Raw genomic sequence first — 18,277 nt, forward strand, 5'->3', positions numbered from 1 at the left:
CAAAGGATCTAGTTATCTTACCCATTACAAAGATAGCTTCCCCAATTATCACCTCTAATATCATTAGCCCACAGACATTCACCTCCCCCCCCCCCCATCCCTCTTCTGTTCTGAAATTTGATTTGTCCTTTTCATATGTTCATTTTTTTAAATTGTATCCTTTGGTATATATGGTTGTGACTATTTTCTTCCACTATTTGATCTGAGGAAGTGGGTCTGGCCCACAAAAGCTCATCATCTAATAAACCATCTTGTTAGTCTTTAAAGTGCTACATAGTCCTGTATTTTGCTTCAGCTACACCAGACTAACATGGCTACATTTCTATTACTATTAAAATACATACTTATTCTTTCCCAATTATTAAAAAATATAATTTTTAAAACACAGGCAGGTCCACACACTGGTATGCATAAACAGTATTTTGTTTGTTTCCTAACTCAAATGAATTTCTCTTCTTTCCTTAATGTTCTCTATCCCTTCACGTGATAAACCCATAGAGGGAAGTTCTGGCCCTATTGAAGTTAACGGTAAAACTCTCATTTCCTTCAGTGGGGCAATACTTCATCCTAGAATCTCCATTTATATTTAAACATGTTAAATCTGATTTAGAGAATATTACTGCATTTTGAAAACAAAATTGGATGAGATTTTTAATTGCTGCACATACCTCACCTCTCCAGGGTCTGTAATAGGAAACCAACGTTAACAGTATGTTATATATGAAATAAAAACAAAATGACATAAAGAACATGTGTCTTGCAAACTTTTTCCATTTCATTCGCAGTAGTGAATGAAGAGGCTCCAAAGCCAACATTTCATGACGGTTCTATAGGGAAAAAAAAAAAAACAAAGAGAAAGTCAAATTTGTAACTTGTGAGAACTGAAGGTAGGGCAAATAAAAAATATCAACTACGTATTTTAAACATTTCATTTCTCTTGCTGTCAGTCTATAAATACCACTTTGCTCAAAGACCCTTGGGCCAGTTCTTTAGCTGGTATCAGTAGGCATAGTTCTACTGAATCCAGTGGTTATATACCAGTCCCCAGCATGAGAAAATGCCTGAGATGATTATCTGCCGAATTAATTGTATCTTGTTCTGTTGAAAATATGATTATATTATACCAATTTTCTACCAAACTTTTATTTTTTCAGGAATTGTCACTTCAATAATTTGAATGTTAGCAATATGCCAAATTCTGCTTTTAAATAGTGAAAATTCCTTGATAATACACTGCTTCTATGCACAAAACACCTATGTATAAAGTAAATTTAATGTTTACTGCTTATTATAGTATCCTTGCTTCCTAATACTATTTTCTTTTAAATAAAGGAGATATTTATATCAAGTGTTTATCGAAGGGTATGTCTACACTACAGCGTTATTTCGAAATAGTTATTTTGAAATAGCTTATTTCGAAATAACGCATCTACATATACAATGCATTTTGAAATAGCTTTTTGCTATTTCAAAATAGCGCATCGACAGTGAGTGGATGCTGAATCACATTTAAGGCCGGCGGGAACCAGGTCATCACGTCAGGAGTTACTTTGTGTGGCTGCTGCCTGAGGCCTGTGCTTAAAGGGACACCCCCCCCCCCTCCGGAAAGCCAGTTCTCAGGTTTCCCTGCTTGCTTGCCTGCCTTGATGAGGGACAGCAAAGCATTTTGTCTCTGAGTGCTCTGGTTGTCCTCACTTGGGACACCACAGCACTCTGCAACATGGAGTCAGAGCTGCCCCTGAGCACTCTGGTGCTTCTCTTGGACACGTTGCTGCAAGCCTGGCTACACTTTCTGCAGGCTGCCATCTGGGAGGTCCATCGGGGGGCTGTCAGTACCCAGGAGGCCCTGCAGGAGAGCTTCCACCCTCAGGAGCACGAAGAGCCTCCCTGGTCTGCCCCATTGGGGGCTTGTGCCTCATTCCTCCCTCACGTTCTTTCACTTACCCCACCCTAATCACCCTTCCTGATGTAAAATAAATACATGTATTTTCATGAACACAAACTCTCTTTATTTAACAAAACTGGGGGGGGGGAATGAAACTCTGGTGAGACTGGGGAAAGGAGGCAGGAGAGAGGAGAAGAGAGGGGACAGAGAAACCTGGGAGGAGGGAGCTGGAAGGGGGAAGCAAAGGGAAAAAGGAGGAGGGGAAGCTCAGGGTCGGGGGTCTCACTGGACCAACTTGATTTTCATGAGAACCTGCTCCAGGGTTTGCATGTGGCCTTTGGTGGCCAGGCTGGCAGGTATCCTGCCATAGACGACCGTGTTCCTCCGTCTAGTGCGGAGATCATGGATATTGGGGGTATCCCTCCCAAACCTGAATAAGGTCCATGATCTCCACCCTGGACCAGGAAGGTGACCACCTTCTCCGGGCCCTGCCAGGCTCCTGGGAGCTAGCAGGCTGCATCTGGGGAGCAGTGGAGGGCTGGCTGCCAGTGGCTTGCTGGCTCATGTTTTGGGACCACTGGGTCAGGGGCAGTGACTGCTGACTCTGGGCTGGCAGGCTTGGAGCTGGCACAGGCACTGTGACCAGAGTCTACCCCTTTAAGGACTCCGGGGATGGAGGGAGAGAGACAAATGTTCTTGGTTGAGGTCTGAGTGGCCACCAGGGCACCCTGGGAAGGCTGGAGGCTCCCTATTTCGAAATAAGTGTCTACACATCACTTATTTCGAAATGGAAGTTTCGAAATTTGCATTATTCCTCATGGAATGAAGTTTACCAATTTTGAAATAAGCGCTCCTCTATTTCGAATTAATTTTGAAATAGTGGTTTGGCTCTGTAGACACTAGTAAAGTTATTTATAAATAACGGCTGGTATTTCGAAATAACTTTGCTGTGTAGACATACCCTTAAAGTGTGTGTGACTTAAAATGAAGTGTCTACCATTAGTCTAAGACTATTTTAGGTGTCCCAAGAAGGCCCAATAAAGGAAAAGGTCCCAGACTACTCCAGTACAACAAACTAATGTCCCCAAAGCTGGCCAAACTAAAGTTCCAATCCTTCTTTTGGATCTGGACCCACTATAATCCTAATGGGACTTTTCATAAGCACAGGGGTTCATATTAGTGGTTACCTGCTGAAAGACTGAGATCTAAAAGTTATATTTTTACTAGTTTATCACGTTCTCCAGATAATTTGTAGGTTTAAAAAAGCTAGGCCAATGTATTGCTAGAAAACATATTGACTTTAATAACAGGCAACTTACACCAATATTTGTGTTATAAACAATAATCTCCAGTAATGAGTTGTCTGCAGTCGTATCTAGTTCTGTCAGGTCATAAAGGGAAGATTGAACGGGACCATACGCCCAATCTGTGAATTTTCTGGAAAGGCTTCTGTTTGGTTTGTCTCTTATTTCTCTACTGAGAATGTATTTCAGAATCTAAAACATTAACAGAATCATATGTAAGTTAATTAAGTCTTCTAAATGGAAGCAAGGGTGAGTGCACACTTGCCAAAATGTGCTTTTTTTTTTTTACTGACATATGCCAAAATGTCACAATAAATTTACTTTGTAATTCAATTAACCTTTTGGTAATCGAGGGAAGACATTACAGATAACCCATCCCTGAAAAACAAATACAGTTTTCTTTAATTGCCCTGAATTTTCTATTAGATCTGCACTTTTTTTCCCATTGAAAGCATTCCACTGCATTCTTTTCTATAACTTTTCTTTAACTATGACTTTCTAATTTAACCCATTGTGAATCATTAACCAGGTACTCCAAGCTTTTGCTTTCAGAGGTCCAAATTCTACTCTTTACTATAAATCAGACTGATTCCATTTATTTCCTTAGAGTTAAAACTGTGTAAGAGAGAACATCACAGAATTCAGCCCTTCATAACACAGATCAAATTTTTAAAAAGAAATGAATTTACAAAATTTAAAAAATTTCCAATCACTATTTCTGCTGTGTTATTGGTTCAGTTTTTGTATTTCAGCTCAGATTGCAGCAACAGACTCTTTAGTTCCAGTTTTTGGCTATCATGTGCAGAACTCTAGTGCTTGAATTGCAAATACTGCAGGGTAAAGTTTAAATTCAAGCAAAACCGGTTTTGGTTTTATATCATTAAAGTATTTCTATTATTGGAAGTGTCATGACATCATCAGGTGTGCTATACTTCCAACTATTCACAATCTTTCTGCAAGTGTTCCTTATTTGTAATAATCCCTGGCTCTCCACTCCACAATTCCACCATCCAGAAATTGAATCTGTGTCTTCCTGTGAATGCTTCAACAGATCCAAATGAGCTTGGACTCCTGTTGGATAATTATGCTTCTTAAGAAGATATGCAATCAGCAAGGGTTTGTAAGATTGAGTTTTTAAATAGCATTTGTATTTTTAGTAATGGGATATTGAGGAAAAGGTGTGAAAATCTGAGAAGCTGAAACAATAGAAATAATGGAGGAGTGGTTTACAGAAAAAAAATTACTCTATTTTTACAGTACAAGACAATCACCATGGTGAACTGCAAATTTGTGCACCTGTAGTGCACACATAGCGACCTAGACTCTGTCTCTCTCTTTAATTTCTTTCATTGGATTTTAGAATAGAGCCTTACCTCTAATTTTCCACTTTTTGCAGCTAGTTGCAATGGAGTTAAACCATCTTTATTCTTCATTGTCTCTAAAGTTCTGTTCTTACTTTTCAATAGAATCATGTCATACATTCGGATTACAAAGTCATTTTGTGTTTTAAAATCCTCTGCTACAGTAACCAATGCATGCAGTATATTGTTTCCTCGGGAATCTTGGGAGGTAATGTCCGTCCTCCTATTGTCCATCAGCAGTTGAACTATATCTGGTTGATTGGTACATGCAGCTAATGCCAGTGGAGTTTCACCTAACAAAATACAGTGCACAATAACTATTAATTTAGAACATAAGAACATAAGAATGGCCATAGTGGGTCAGACCAAAGGGCCATCCAGCCCAGTAGCCTGTCTGCCGACAGTGGCCAATGCCAGGTGTTGCAGAGGGACTGAATTGAACAGATAATGATCAAGCCATCTGTCTTCTGCCATCCATCTCCACCCTCTGACAAACAGAGGCTAGGGACACCATTCCTCACCCATCCTGGCTAATAGCCATTAATGGACTTAACCTCCATGAATTTATCTAGTTCTCTTTTAAAATCTGTTATAGTCCTAGCCTTCAGAACTGCCTCTGGCAAGGACTTCCACAGATTGACTATGCGCTGTGTGAAGAACTTCCTTTTATTCGTTTTAAACCTGCTGCCCATTAGTTTCATTTGGTGCCCCTAATTCTTATATTATGGGAACAAGTAAATAGCTTTTCCTTATTCACTCTCTCCACAGCACTCATTATTTTATATACCTCTATCATGTCCCCCCTTAGTCTCCTCTTTTCCAAGCTGAAAAGTCCCAGTCATTTTAACCTCTCCTCATGTGGCACCTGTTCCAAACCCCTAATCATTTTAGTTGCCCTTCTCTGAATCATTTCTAATGCCAGTATATCTTTTTTGAGATGAGGAGACCACATCTGTACTCAGTATTCCAGATGTGGGAGTACCATGGATTTATATAAGGGTAATAAGATATTTTCCGTCTTATTCTCTATATCTTTTTTAATGATTCCTAACATCCTGTTTGCTTTTTTGACTGCTGCTGCACACTGCATGGAGGTCTTCAGAGAATTATCCACGATGACTCCAAGATCTCTTTCCTGATCAGTTGTAGCTAAATTAGCCCCCATCATATTATATGTATAGTTGGTAGTTCTTTTTTCCAATGTGCATTACTTTGCATTTATCCACATTAAACTTCTTTTGCCATTTTGTTGCCCAGTCACTTAGTTTGGTGAGATCTTTTTGAAGTTCTTCACAGTCTGCTTTGGTCTGAACTACCTTGAAAAGTTTAGTATTGTCTGCAAACTTTGCCACCTCACTGTTTACCCCTTTTTCCAGATCATTTATGAATAAGTTTAATAGGATTGGTCCTAGGACTGACCCTTGGGGAACACCACTAGTTACCCCTCTCCATTCTGAAAATTTACCGTTTATTTCTTCCCTTTGTTTCCAGTCTTTTAACCAATTGTCAGTCCATGAAAGGATAGTTCCTCTTATCCCATTACAATTTAATTTACATAAGAGCCTTTGGTGAGGGACCTTGTCAAAGGCTTTCTGGAAATCTAAGTATACTATATCTACTGGATCCCCCTTGTCCACATGTTTGTTGATCCCTTCAAAAACTCTAATAGTTGGTAAGACATGATTTCCCTTTACAGAAACCATGTTGACTTTTGCCCAACAAATTATGTTCTTCTATGCGTCTGTCAATTTTATTCCTTACTATTGTTTCAACTAATTTGCTCGGTACTGACGTTAGACTTACCGGGCTGTAATTGCCGGGATCACGTCTAGAGCCCTTTTTAAATATTGGCATTACATTAGCTATCTTCCAGTCATTGGGTACAGAAGCTGATTTAAAGGATAGGTTACAAACCATAGTTAATAGTTCCACAATTTCACATTTGAGTTCTTTCAGAACTCTTGGGTGAATGCCATCTGGAACTGGTGACTTGTTACTGTTAAGTTTATCAATTAATTCCAAAACCTCCTTTAATGACACTTCAATCTGTGAAAAGTCCTCAGATTTGTCACCTACAAAGGACGGGTCAGGTTTGGGAATCTCCCTAACATCCTCAGCCATGAAGACTGACGCAAAGAATTCATTTAGTTTTTCCGCAATGACTTTATCGTCTTTAAGTGCTCCTTTTGTATCTCGATTGTCCAGGGCCCCACTGGTTGTTTAGCAGACTTCCTGCTTCTGATGTACTTAAAAAACATTTTATTACCTTTTGAGTTTTTGGCTAGCTGTTCTTCAAACTCCTTTTTGGCTTTTCTTATTACATTTTTACACTTAATTTGGCAGTGTTTATGCTCCTTTCTATTTTCCTCACTAGGATCTGACTTCCACTTTTTAAAATAATTTACAATTATTATGAGTATCAAAATGTACTGGAATAGCTACAGTTGCACAATAATACATTTTTATTGACAATTTCAGTCTTTACAAGCAATTGCCTGTCAACTATTTCTGTATATTTAATGTATTGTGGAAAACTGCTTTCTACTTACTATGTTGTAATTTGTAATATAGTCGCTACTGAAAGTTACATTTCCCAATATTTGATATGTTATTTCAGCACTTACATTAAATGCTCAATTAAACAAGATAAACATACACACTTTCATGTCATTATGTGATGTGCATAGAATTATGGAGAAGAATATTTTAGCTGCCCTGCACTATGTATACCCACTAACTCTACTCTGTGTAAATAATTCATCAAATTCCCTCCTGTCATGCAAATATTCATTCTGAAAGCATGAAGAGTAACTAGTCTTCGGGATTCTGAATTGCAGGGTTGCTGGAATTTCTCTTTGACGTATATTTCTATTAACTGGGCATCTGCTTCATAGTCTATTGAAATTAATGGAGAAGACTCTCATTGACTTCAATGGGCTTTTGGTCTAGTTTTGTATGTACAATAGATGTAGTTTGGGTTGCTATCAACCTATCTGCTTATGTTGTCTGCATCACTGTGGAATCTGAGGGCTCATCTAGACTATAGGGAACGGTCGAAAGAAGATACAAGTTGGGGACATCATAACTCGAACCCGCATTTACGGTAGGCACATAAGTACAGTAGGTAGTGTCGTAAGTTGGGGGTTTCCAGCACCTTCCTCACTTACAAAAGTGGTTGTAAATGTGAGGTTCGGAACTTGGGTGGTTGCATCTCGGGGGACCTCCTATAATTCTGTAGGAGTTTGTCTAAACTACAGATAAGATTGATGCTGCTGTAGTTGACCTTCCAGGGTTCGAAATAGTAGGTCTAATGAAGTCCCGCTAATTCTGAGAAGGCACTCCCATCGGTGCTGGTAGTCCTGCTCCTCTATGTGGATGGCACCAAAATGCAATTTAAGATGCTTCAGCTCCAGCTACATAATTAATCCCATGGACATTTTTATGTCTTGTGTGAGTTTGAAAGACCTATTTTCTGCATTTCTGAAGCTACTGCACTGACTGAATGTTTCATTTTCTTAGGTTAGGTCTACACTACAGCTTTTTCTGAATTTCTTTTTTTTGAAAGACGCTTTTCCACAATTTGGCTCATCTACACTGGGCCAAATTTTGGAAAATCTCCCTCTTTTGGAAGATCCCTTCTTCCTCATGGAATGAGGAAGACAGGGCTTCCAAAAAAGCGCATTTGCACTTACGCAAAAAAAGGTGGAATAGCAAACTCATTCCTTGTATGCGGCTGAGTTTTTTTTTCCGGAATATCGCTGGTATCCCAGAAAAACCCCGCAGCCTCGACATACCCCTAGCATCCCAACTCAATTTTTCCATGGTGATCACATTTCACTTACCAAAATAAAATCCATCATGCTTGCGTTTGGGGTTAAAGAACACACCCTGAGCATGGGCATTGACATCTGCCCCTTTTTCTATGAGGGTATGAGCAATAACATATTGTCTTCTTTCAATAGCAATATTTAGAGCTGTCTGGCCTAGAACAAAATAGACATGAAATGTTAGAGTTTAAAGTCCAATTTTTGCATCTAGCACCTGCTAAACTCAATTATGATGCATATAACAGCATTAATAATAGTAAAAAAGAACCATTGTTACTGTCTTCAGAATGTATCCAGAATACATTAAATGTATGTTGAGGATTAAAATACATACAAACATATACTCTAAATGGCTTCTAGAGGGAAATACCTTTGTATGCTTCTTCTGTGTACTTTGCATTGATAAGCCTTTCCAAAAAACTATTTTCTTCCCCAAAGGAGAGTAGCATTTTCACTATTTCATTCGTGTTCTGGTTGATGTTCAAAAGGGCTTTCATCAGACAGGTTTTACCAGTATCTGAATCTGTTAATTTTTTCATCAGATAATCTACAAAAGCGAATGTTATAATTAAATTACAGTGGGTTTTATTATGGCTAAAGGAGAATAGGAAAAATTCTAATCATATGTTATTGGGAAACATGCATCTAGACTATTTTCCAAACTACACTTCATCTATTCACTCTATTAATTCATCTTTATATTCCATACATACTAAGTGAAGGGACATATATTCATGAACAAACATCTCCACTAAATAGCCCTCGAAAGCTCATGATCCCATCTACATGTTTTATTAGTCTTTAAAGTGCTACCAGACTATTTGTTGTTTTTTAATGTTTATCCTGTACAGACTAACTCGGCTACCCCCTGAAGCTACTATATTAATGCTATCCACAATTTTCACCTAACACCAGTTTGGGGTGCAGAGCTTAGCTGCTCATGTATAAAACCATTACTCAATTCTCTAGCACCTAGATAGTACAAAATTAGAATGTTGATACAGTATATGGCTTACCTTGCACTGTCATATTTCTACATCTATTTGACCTTTCTTTCACTTCCATAAGCAGATGTTGTAATTCCTCTGTGTTCCCCTCAGACACTGCCCTGAACATATACTTCTTCAGCTTTTTTGGGGCATTGTTCTGGTGATCTCCTTGCAACATGTGTGTGCTGAATTAACAAACAAACAAAAATCATAATTCTTGGTTAAGTTTAGCTCATACCGAAGTGTTTATTTTCATTTCTACCTCCTCTTGTTTATTTAGAAAAAGAAATGTTATTACATACCTCAGGGTAATGTGTCATTATCACAAAAGAGTGTTTGTGTGTTCCTCCAAAAATAGTTAGCCATTTCTCCCCAAATAAATTATTTGTATTAAAGCAATTTTAACTGAATGAAGGATACCGTTAACCTTTCACAAGTGATTTCTTTTGTTCTTGTATAATAAGAATTCAGCCCTTTGCACTCAAAGCTGAAGTAATTTGGCTTTCTGGGGAGCAGTCAGGAGAGACAAAGAGTGGAATTAAAATCCTACTGCCCTGTAAACTGTAGAATATATTGGCTCTTGCCTCTTTGCAACCCCTATGCAGGAGTGTTGGCCTACTGCCTCCACATGAGTACAGATTCAATAGCCTCTTCTCTGACACATCTCCAGTAAAGTGAATGCAGAGTCCTCCTTGCACTGCCACTCCACTGTACACAAAGTATTTGTTCTGCTATTGAGGTGGTGGAAGGAAATTTCACCAGGTTTCATAATGTTTGCTGAACATGTTATTACAAAACTGGGATGGTTGGATGACATTTTATATCAATGAGAAATACATTTCCACTTGCGTTGTGACTCTATTCATATTAAGTTCATCTTGGTGTTCAATTCTGCTATCCTGAATAAGACTCTCTCAGACCATGGACCGTTTTTACCTATATGCAAGCCAATGTGGTTGAAATTTGGATGACTCATTTGTTTGGTCCTTCTATTCTGCAGATTATTACAATTTTCTGTCAGCCTTGGTCTACACTAGAACTTTATTTTTAAATAATACCCCCCAGGTCGAAATTATAAGTGGAGCATCCATACCATAATGGGCCATGGAATTCAAAATGTGTACTCCTGCTTGCCATCAAGAGTAATAGTCATTTTGAAATAGTGGAAGTGTAGGAGAATAAGCTTTCGTGGGCAAAGACCCACTTCGTCAGATGCATGTAGTGGAAATTTCCAGAGACAGGTATAAATATGCAGGCCAGAATCAGGCTGGAGATGACAAGTTGGATCCAATCAAGGAGGATGAGGCCCACTTCTAGTAGCTGATCTGGAGGTGTGAATTCCAAGAGAGGAGAAGCTGTTTTTAATCAACTCTGGATTAAACAAAGACTGTGAATGGCTTGCTAACTACAAAAGCAGCTTCTTCTCTCTTGGAATTCACACCTCCAGATCAGCTACTAGAAGTGGGCCTCATCCTCCTTGATTGGATCCACCTCGTCATCTCTAGCCTGATTCTGGCCTGCATATTTATACCTGCCTCTGGAAATTTCCACTACATGCATCTGACGAAGTGGGTCTTTGCCCACGAAAGCTTATGCTCCTACACTTCAGTTAGTCTATAAGGTGCCACAGGACTCCTCGCCACTTTTAATTTTGATATAGTTTCCTAGTGTAGACATGGCCTCACAGAATATTAGATCTATCTGATCTCTGTTCCAAGATTGTCCAAGCTGTCTTCAAGAATATATTATATAGTGTGTGTGTGTGTGTGTGTGTGTGTGTGTATATATATATATATATATATATATAGTATAGTTGAATATTTTAAATAGAAAGGTGGGGTAAAAATATTTAAATAAATAAATAAATAGTACCAAATTCAGTACATAAAATCCCAGAAGTCCTGTTTTTACTGATTAATCTTGTACTTCATAATTTAAGTGAAAAGAAACTCATAATATTTCATTCAATATCTAGTGCACATTTTAAACTATATATATAGTAGCCCAATGTCTGAGAGTCTGTAATGCTGAAATGTTGGTTGTTCCCTCTGGGCGGCCCATGCTGCATGGGGAATGCGGGGCCCAAACAGCCACTTGCTCCACCGTGGTGGCCCCGCTGAGCGGCACAGAAGTCAGCCGAGCACCACGGCGGGAGGGGAAGAAGGGTGGGGCGGTGATGTGCGGCGTGACAGCGGCTTCAGGCCCCACCCCCTGGCTGTGAACGTCACCGCCCTGCCCCCCTTTGCCTCCCGCCGTGGTACTTGGCTGACTTCTGCACCGCTCAGCCGGGCTGCCGCAGGGGGGGGGTGGGGGGGAGAGAGAGAGAGAGAGAGAGAGACACTGAAGGCTCAGGAGAGAAGACCGATGAGGGGGAGAGACCTGAAAATCCTGTCTTATGACAGGCTAATTGGCTAGTTTTAAAATAATAACTTACATTTATATAGTGTCTTTCATCCCGAAAGATCCCAAAGCTTTTTACAAACTACATGCACAAGAATCACTTCACCCACCACTGGGTTTCCTGTTACATTGCTGACTAAGCCCATTCCTACAAATGACATTTTCCAAAATTAGCTCAGCAATTATAAGCAGAAAGTCTTTAATACTTAAATCATATGTTTTGTTTGTTCCATCCTCCCGTCCATTTCTCTCTTCCCTCTCTCTCATAGGAATCTCTGGCACTCATTGGCCACATGGGAGAAAGGGGAGCTGAGCTGACTGGACAGCATTCCCCAGCTTCCAGGATTTTGGCACCCTACCTGAATTAGAAAAGAGAATCTAGCCTGAAAGATGCTGTGGGCCTAGCCCACCTGTTTAGGGGATCAGGAAGGAATTTTTTCCCCTTTCCTGGACCAACTGGGACCAGTTAAATGACTGATACAGGAGACTATGGTTATGGGTGGGCAGTGACTCTCGTATTAAAAGTTTAATAAAAGTTGTAGCCTGCTGCTTAACTCCATGCATATATCTCTCCTTTTACTGCTGGGTCCACATCAATATCTTCCACCCAAACTATCAGTTTTCTATGTGCGTGACATCTTAATGCAGCATTCTTTTAAAAATGGACTTTAAAATGAAAAAGGTTAAGTTACCAACAAATAGTAATGGTGCTTGAGCACTGGACTTGCTTATTGCTCAATATATATAGAATTTAGGTGCAACGTTTTCTTTAGTGAACTAGGAATTAGTGATTTTATAGACTTTGCCTTTCTCTGATCTTGGATATTTAATATGAGGATGCATGATATATACTTTCTAAAGAATTTATTTATTGGTGATGAGGCTCAAATGTATAAATCAATATCTCCTGCAGTCTTATGGGCTCATTTTTAAACCACGACAAGGAAAAATCAGTAAATCCACTCTGTCATACACTTAATCCATAGACAACACACTGCAGAAATACATTATGTCTCCACTTACCAATAACTGTCTACATTTGTGGCATACTCAGTAATATCATCTTGAAGAGATTGTGGGGAATCCATATCTTCCCCATTTCTAGAGGCACTGTAGAAAATACAGAAAAGGTTGAGTGTTTAAGTAGGTGGACATCTTTGCAAATTACACTGACTCATTCGATTAATGGGGGGCAATATCAACAAAAGGGCTGAAATTAATTTAATTTGACAATGTGATTTTTCATACCATCATTTAACTCACTTTGTGTTTTAGAATATAGGCCAAAATTGAAAAAGACTTTTGGGATTTTATCATGTTAACAAGTTTCATATTTGAAACCCTACTTTGTGTTTTTCCATGTTATTTCACTCAGGCTCCTACTACTGTATTTTTTCATTTTTCACTCTGTTTTAATCACATCACTCTTAATACTACATTGTAACACTTAGGCTGAGTCTAAATTATGATCCTCGTCTGCCAGAGGAAATGCAAATGAAGTGCTCATTTGCATAGGTCGTGCTCTCACTTGCATTTCCTCTTTGGATCCCTTTTGCACAAGAGGTTTTTGCACAAAAAAGAGCTGTGTAGGCAGCTCCTTTTTGCTCAAAAACTCCCTTTTGTGCAAAAAAGAGCCATCTACACAGCTCTTTTTTACACTAAAATCTCTTGCGCAAAAGGGATCCAAGGAGGAAATGCAAATGTGAGGGCAATATATGAAAATGAGTGCTCCATTTGCATTTCCTCTTGCGGAAAAGCCTTGCAGTTTAGTCGTAGCCTTACACTCTTCCTTTTCCATGTGTTCATTATTAATGTGATATCATCCACGTGACAAATATGAAAGTGAAATTGTGTAGATATTACATATGCACACAATAGTGTGCAACAATGGCTATTGTATATACTTTCCAGCTTTCCTTAGTGTTGGTCTGACATAAAGGACCACTGTCAATTACTTTTTAGTAGATTGGATTTTCTTTTTAGCTTGTTTTTGTAAGAAATTGAACGCTGATGGAACATCTCAGCTTAAAAACTCAGAAGACTGAAAACTGCTATTTATCTACAAAATGGATACATAAATAATACAGTGGCCCACATTACCCTACCAATGTTCTTCTGCCCTAATCTAGAAGGAACAGTCTTAAAATAAAGATGATTGTTCAGATTCTATTCCCATTCAGTCTGATCTCTCTGCTGAAAAATACAAGGAATATATGATGGATTTTTTAATTTATTTTTTGTTGGTGATTTGGGCTTTAGGAAATAAAACAAGCTTCTCAACTAATTAATTCCACATCAACAACCAAATAATCATTGGAAAAACAATTGGTCATTATTAACCTTGCTTTGATTTGATTAATATGTTGCCATCCAGCCTCCCTTTTCATAATTTTAAATTTGTCCCATTTACAGCTAGTATAAACAACTATTGAAAACCTTGACAATAGAATGAGGCTTTCTCCTGTTATTTTTCTTATCTATTTGTCATAAATGGTGGTTTTTTTCAATTTCCTGAGCACAAACAGTCATGTCTCTCATGAGTTTAAAACATTTTTTGGGCTGTCTTTAATACCGATGAGGACAGAATAGATCTAATAGGGAGTTTTGTTTATTTGTGCTCCCTCTGCTGGTTCTGCAGCAAATCTCAGGTTACCATAGGCCCAACACAGCCGAGTAAATAGTGTGGTTTTCCCAATCTTAATAAGAAACAAGGTACTAAAAAGGAAAAAACATTCAGGCTACAGGGGACTATATTAATTTTAAGACCAGTCAATTTATAGGCCTAAATTATTTAGCTGTGATCCTTTTAAAATAATGACAGAAGTATGAAAGTTTGTCTTTAGGGCAATGAGTGCAGGGGAAGGGCTGGCTGACTGAAGTCAACAGGAGTTTGACCCTGAGGCAATCAAAATGAGAGGCCCCTTTTAACATTTTAGCCTCCTTGTCGTCTAGGCAGAACTTTCAAGCATTTGTTCAAACATAACCATGTGTGCAATGTGATTAAGGAATATACCATATATTATACATACCATGGGCGAATATTTGAATCCATGGGTTTTGAAAACACCGGTGGTGATGTCTGTCTCAGAGATGAATTGCTTTCAAAGCCTTCAATTTCTAAGAAAAACTGTGAACTGTTGAATACATCATGTTGAAGGTTTGTTAGTGGGAAATGAAGTAAAAACATAACATAACCATAATAGAAACAAACTGTGTGGATGCCTAGCTAGGACCAGCTTTTAGTAGAGGTGCTATGCAGCATGGCATCACTTCTGATGAGGGGCTAAAACAGCATGTGATGTTGTATGGAATTTGGGGGGACACTTTAGGATATTATGAATATAAATATTATAGAATGGCAATGAATTATGCCATGTAAGATATCTGCAAAAAATGTTATAACCTCATGGAGATGTTTGTATCAGCTTTGTATTTCGGGTTATGGATGTGCATGTATGTCTCTGTATTACAGAACGTGTGCTCTGCTTCTGGATAGTGATAGAAATGTAGCCGTGTTAGTCTGGTGTAGCTGAAACAAAATACAGGACTATATATAGTCCTGTATTTTGTTTCTGCTTCTGGATGACACCCACAGACAGTTTGGTAATGCACTGCCTAGCCTCCTTGATGACCCAAAGCCTATCAGCTATTCAACTGACCCACTGAGAAAAGGCCAGGGATACGCCTCATGACTCAGCAAGGCATGTAGGGGCTGGACAGCTTGTGTCTGGAATAAAGGAAATGCCAGACACTTTGTAAAAGACTATAAAAGGCAGGAGCACCTTCTCCATTTTGTCTTCAGCCTGGCTACTTACCTCTGGAGTAACCTTTCTACAAACAAAGCCCTGAACAAAGGACAGAATGACCCATCCAAGCTGTGGATGCATTCCAGAGGGTCTTTCAAGTCTGCAAACTCACCAGTACCGCTGGGATACGAACTTCGAAGTCTTTGTATCTATCTGACTGCTTTACCATTCAACATCTTTCCTTTCGTTCTTTCTTTTTTGTCTGTATAATAAACCATTAGTTTTAGATACTAAGGGACTGGCTGGTGGCTTGGTATTTTGGGTAAGATCCAACCTATACTGACCTGGCTATGTGGCTGACCCTGTGGGATCAGAACATTTTGTACAAGTGAACAGAGGTTTAAAATAACTTCCTGTACTGGAGCTAGGTACTGACTGGGAGCCAGAGACTGGAATGCAATAAAGGGGGCTGTGTGATTTCTTTTTCAGCTTCTTGATAACCAGTGTGAGACATGAGACGCACAGTTTGTGACGGGTTGCGGAAGCTAATTTCAGTGTTAACCACCAGGGTTGGGAGTTCCTCTCTTTTGCAGTCTGGAATTTCCAGTGAGAGCTGCCCCAGGCACCCCGAGTCACACAGGGTGTATCCTTTCTAGGCACTGAAGAGCTCTACCTTCACATGCATTGCCAATCAAACATTAAATTCTTTGTGTTGGCAGACATGGGAAAAGATCCTGAGATGTCTTTAGGAGATATGGTATCAAATCCAGACATTATCAGGGGCACCACTGCAACCAGGAGACACCTTTGTATCCAGATTTTGTGCACTCCACAAAATGTTAGTGTAACTCCAAAGAACACACACACACACAAAATATTTACACATCCACACTCTACTCTGCTCTCTGCAGCCTTTGCATTGGAGCTGTCATCCTTCCATCCAAGAAGTGGGGAGGAACCCCACCTCAGTCCACTGACACTGATGAACACCTAAATGAACCACAAAAGTTGAGAGACCACAAGTTAAATAACATGGGCCATGCCACCATCTAAGACTGAAATGTGCCCACCTCCGAAAATGAAACTTTTCTATGTTCAGCTACTGCATTGCTGTTTAGAGAAAGAGGAGTAAGAAAGATAAATGAAACGCTGAAAAACCTGGCATACAGGTTTATGAGGAACTGTGATGACCAGGTTTTTAAAAGCAAGGAGAGATGGTAGGCAGAAGCGAATGGTTGATGTTACTATGCACCATTCAAACAGCTGCCACATTTCACGCATGATGGCTCAGTTTTATTGGTGGATGAAATGACATTCTATGTGGCATTCTATTCTTGTTTGTACACTGGCTTTCTAAATCTCTAAAATGCTTTGAGAGTCACCTTGAAAAATATTCTGGTTCACATTCTGGTATACTCAGTGGGGTACTAATTATTTCTCCTTTCTTTTTTCTAATTTCCCTTCTTAAAATGTTCAGGGCAGTTGAAACAAGCACCCTAGGATCAATTTACAGCATGCTGCTATGCTGCTGCTTAGCAACCTGGGGGCGTATGCCAAAAATAGTGTGGTGTAATATCATCTCTGGTTAACATAGCTTCCATCTTTGAAGGAGGGAAGTGTTAATATGCTACACATGGTATTTTAAACTTAAATGACCTTTTAACATTTCCTATGTGCATGTGAGTTATTCCACTAACACAAAGATTAAAATATCCATTATATTTGACAGGAATGTGTATCTGAAATCATATTGAGGACAACTGTTGTTGGTAGCACAGGAAGTACCAACCTATTTTGCCATTACGTACACACCATGAGCTGGATTCTCAGCTGGTGTGAATCAGTGTAACTCCATGGAAGTCTGAACTTGGCACAGAGGCTGAGAAGGGGTGGTGGAAGAAAGATGACTTTTATGCCACTCTTCTGTGCCCCCTGTCTTTGGATGTCTTGGGACTGCCCTGGCTGGTAGCCAATTGTGTATGGCCCCAATGAACCTGGAGGACAGACAGGAATGCCCAATCTACATAGCGCTCTGGCCCTGTCCTTGACACAGCCCCTGAACTGGGTGGGAGGAGTTGGAGTTCCTTTAGGGCAGACTATGTTAGCTCAACACCAGGAGAGAACTGCCTTATGCTTGGGGCATTCCCCAGGACAGGATCTGCTGTCTTCACAAATCCTCAATGGCAATCTGCCTAGCACAAACAAGCCACAAGGCAGTGATGAATTGGGTCACACGTATCTTGGAGGTTGGCATAGCGTGCATGCCCGAAGCCTTTTCTCTGTTTTATCAGGGAAATGGCCTCTCTGGGACGTACCATGAGTAAAAAATGAGTAACTGCCAACCAATACTTATGTGCTTACATATTCAAACCACGTTACAGGGAACACTAACCATGAAAACAACCTAGTCATGCTCAAACTTCATTGCTGCGCTCCTCCCAAGCCACCTCTAACTCTTCCTATACTTAATTATGTGCCTTTAGTTAATGCCTATGCCCTTGAGTTAAAGAAGGTAGAAATAAATGGTACTTTTTACAATATATGTTGCCAAAATAAAGTATAAGAGAATGAGACATGTTCTTTAGGTCAGAATGAAATCACCACTCAGCTTGCCAATAATGATATATTCAGGGAATGAAATGTTGAAAAGCATTAGAAGTATACCAATACAGAAACATGTAATTAAATAGAATATGATAATGTTTGTAATTAAAACGCATGTGATTTTTGTTTTTTACGCACCCTAGCTCCTAATGTAAGATGGT

General features: G+C 39.4%; 2 protein-coding genes across 2 annotated transcripts in view; one reads left to right on the top strand and one right to left on the bottom strand.

The window, feature by feature from the left end:
- The window catches only part of ASPA (aspartoacylase), a 51,686-nt gene that overhangs the window by 30,228 nt on the left and 3,181 nt on the right, over positions 1-18,277 (top strand). The gene's annotated exons all lie outside the window — the stretch shown is intronic.
- The window catches only part of TRPV3 (transient receptor potential cation channel subfamily V member 3), a 36,599-nt gene that overhangs the window by 10,118 nt on the left and 8,204 nt on the right, over positions 1-18,277 (bottom strand). Inside the window, exons 4-11 of the mRNA XM_014581349.4 lie at positions 14,796-14,900; positions 12,790-12,876; positions 9,394-9,551; positions 8,748-8,924; positions 8,393-8,533; positions 4,563-4,843; positions 3,205-3,381; positions 669-827 (exon numbers count right to left, since the gene is read on the bottom strand). Coding sequence (XP_014436835.4) covers positions 669-827; positions 3,205-3,381; positions 4,563-4,843; positions 8,393-8,533; positions 8,748-8,924; positions 9,394-9,551; positions 12,790-12,876; positions 14,796-14,900 — 1,285 coding nt within the window. The remainder of the gene's footprint in view (positions 1-668; positions 828-3,204; positions 3,382-4,562; positions 4,844-8,392; positions 8,534-8,747; positions 8,925-9,393; positions 9,552-12,789; positions 12,877-14,795; positions 14,901-18,277) is intronic.

Source organism: Pelodiscus sinensis, chromosome 21, assembly GCF_052426305.1.
Source record: "Pelodiscus sinensis isolate ZL-2025 chromosome 21, ASM5242630v1, whole genome shotgun sequence".
Lineage (NCBI taxonomy): Eukaryota > Metazoa > Chordata > Testudines > Trionychidae > Pelodiscus > Pelodiscus sinensis.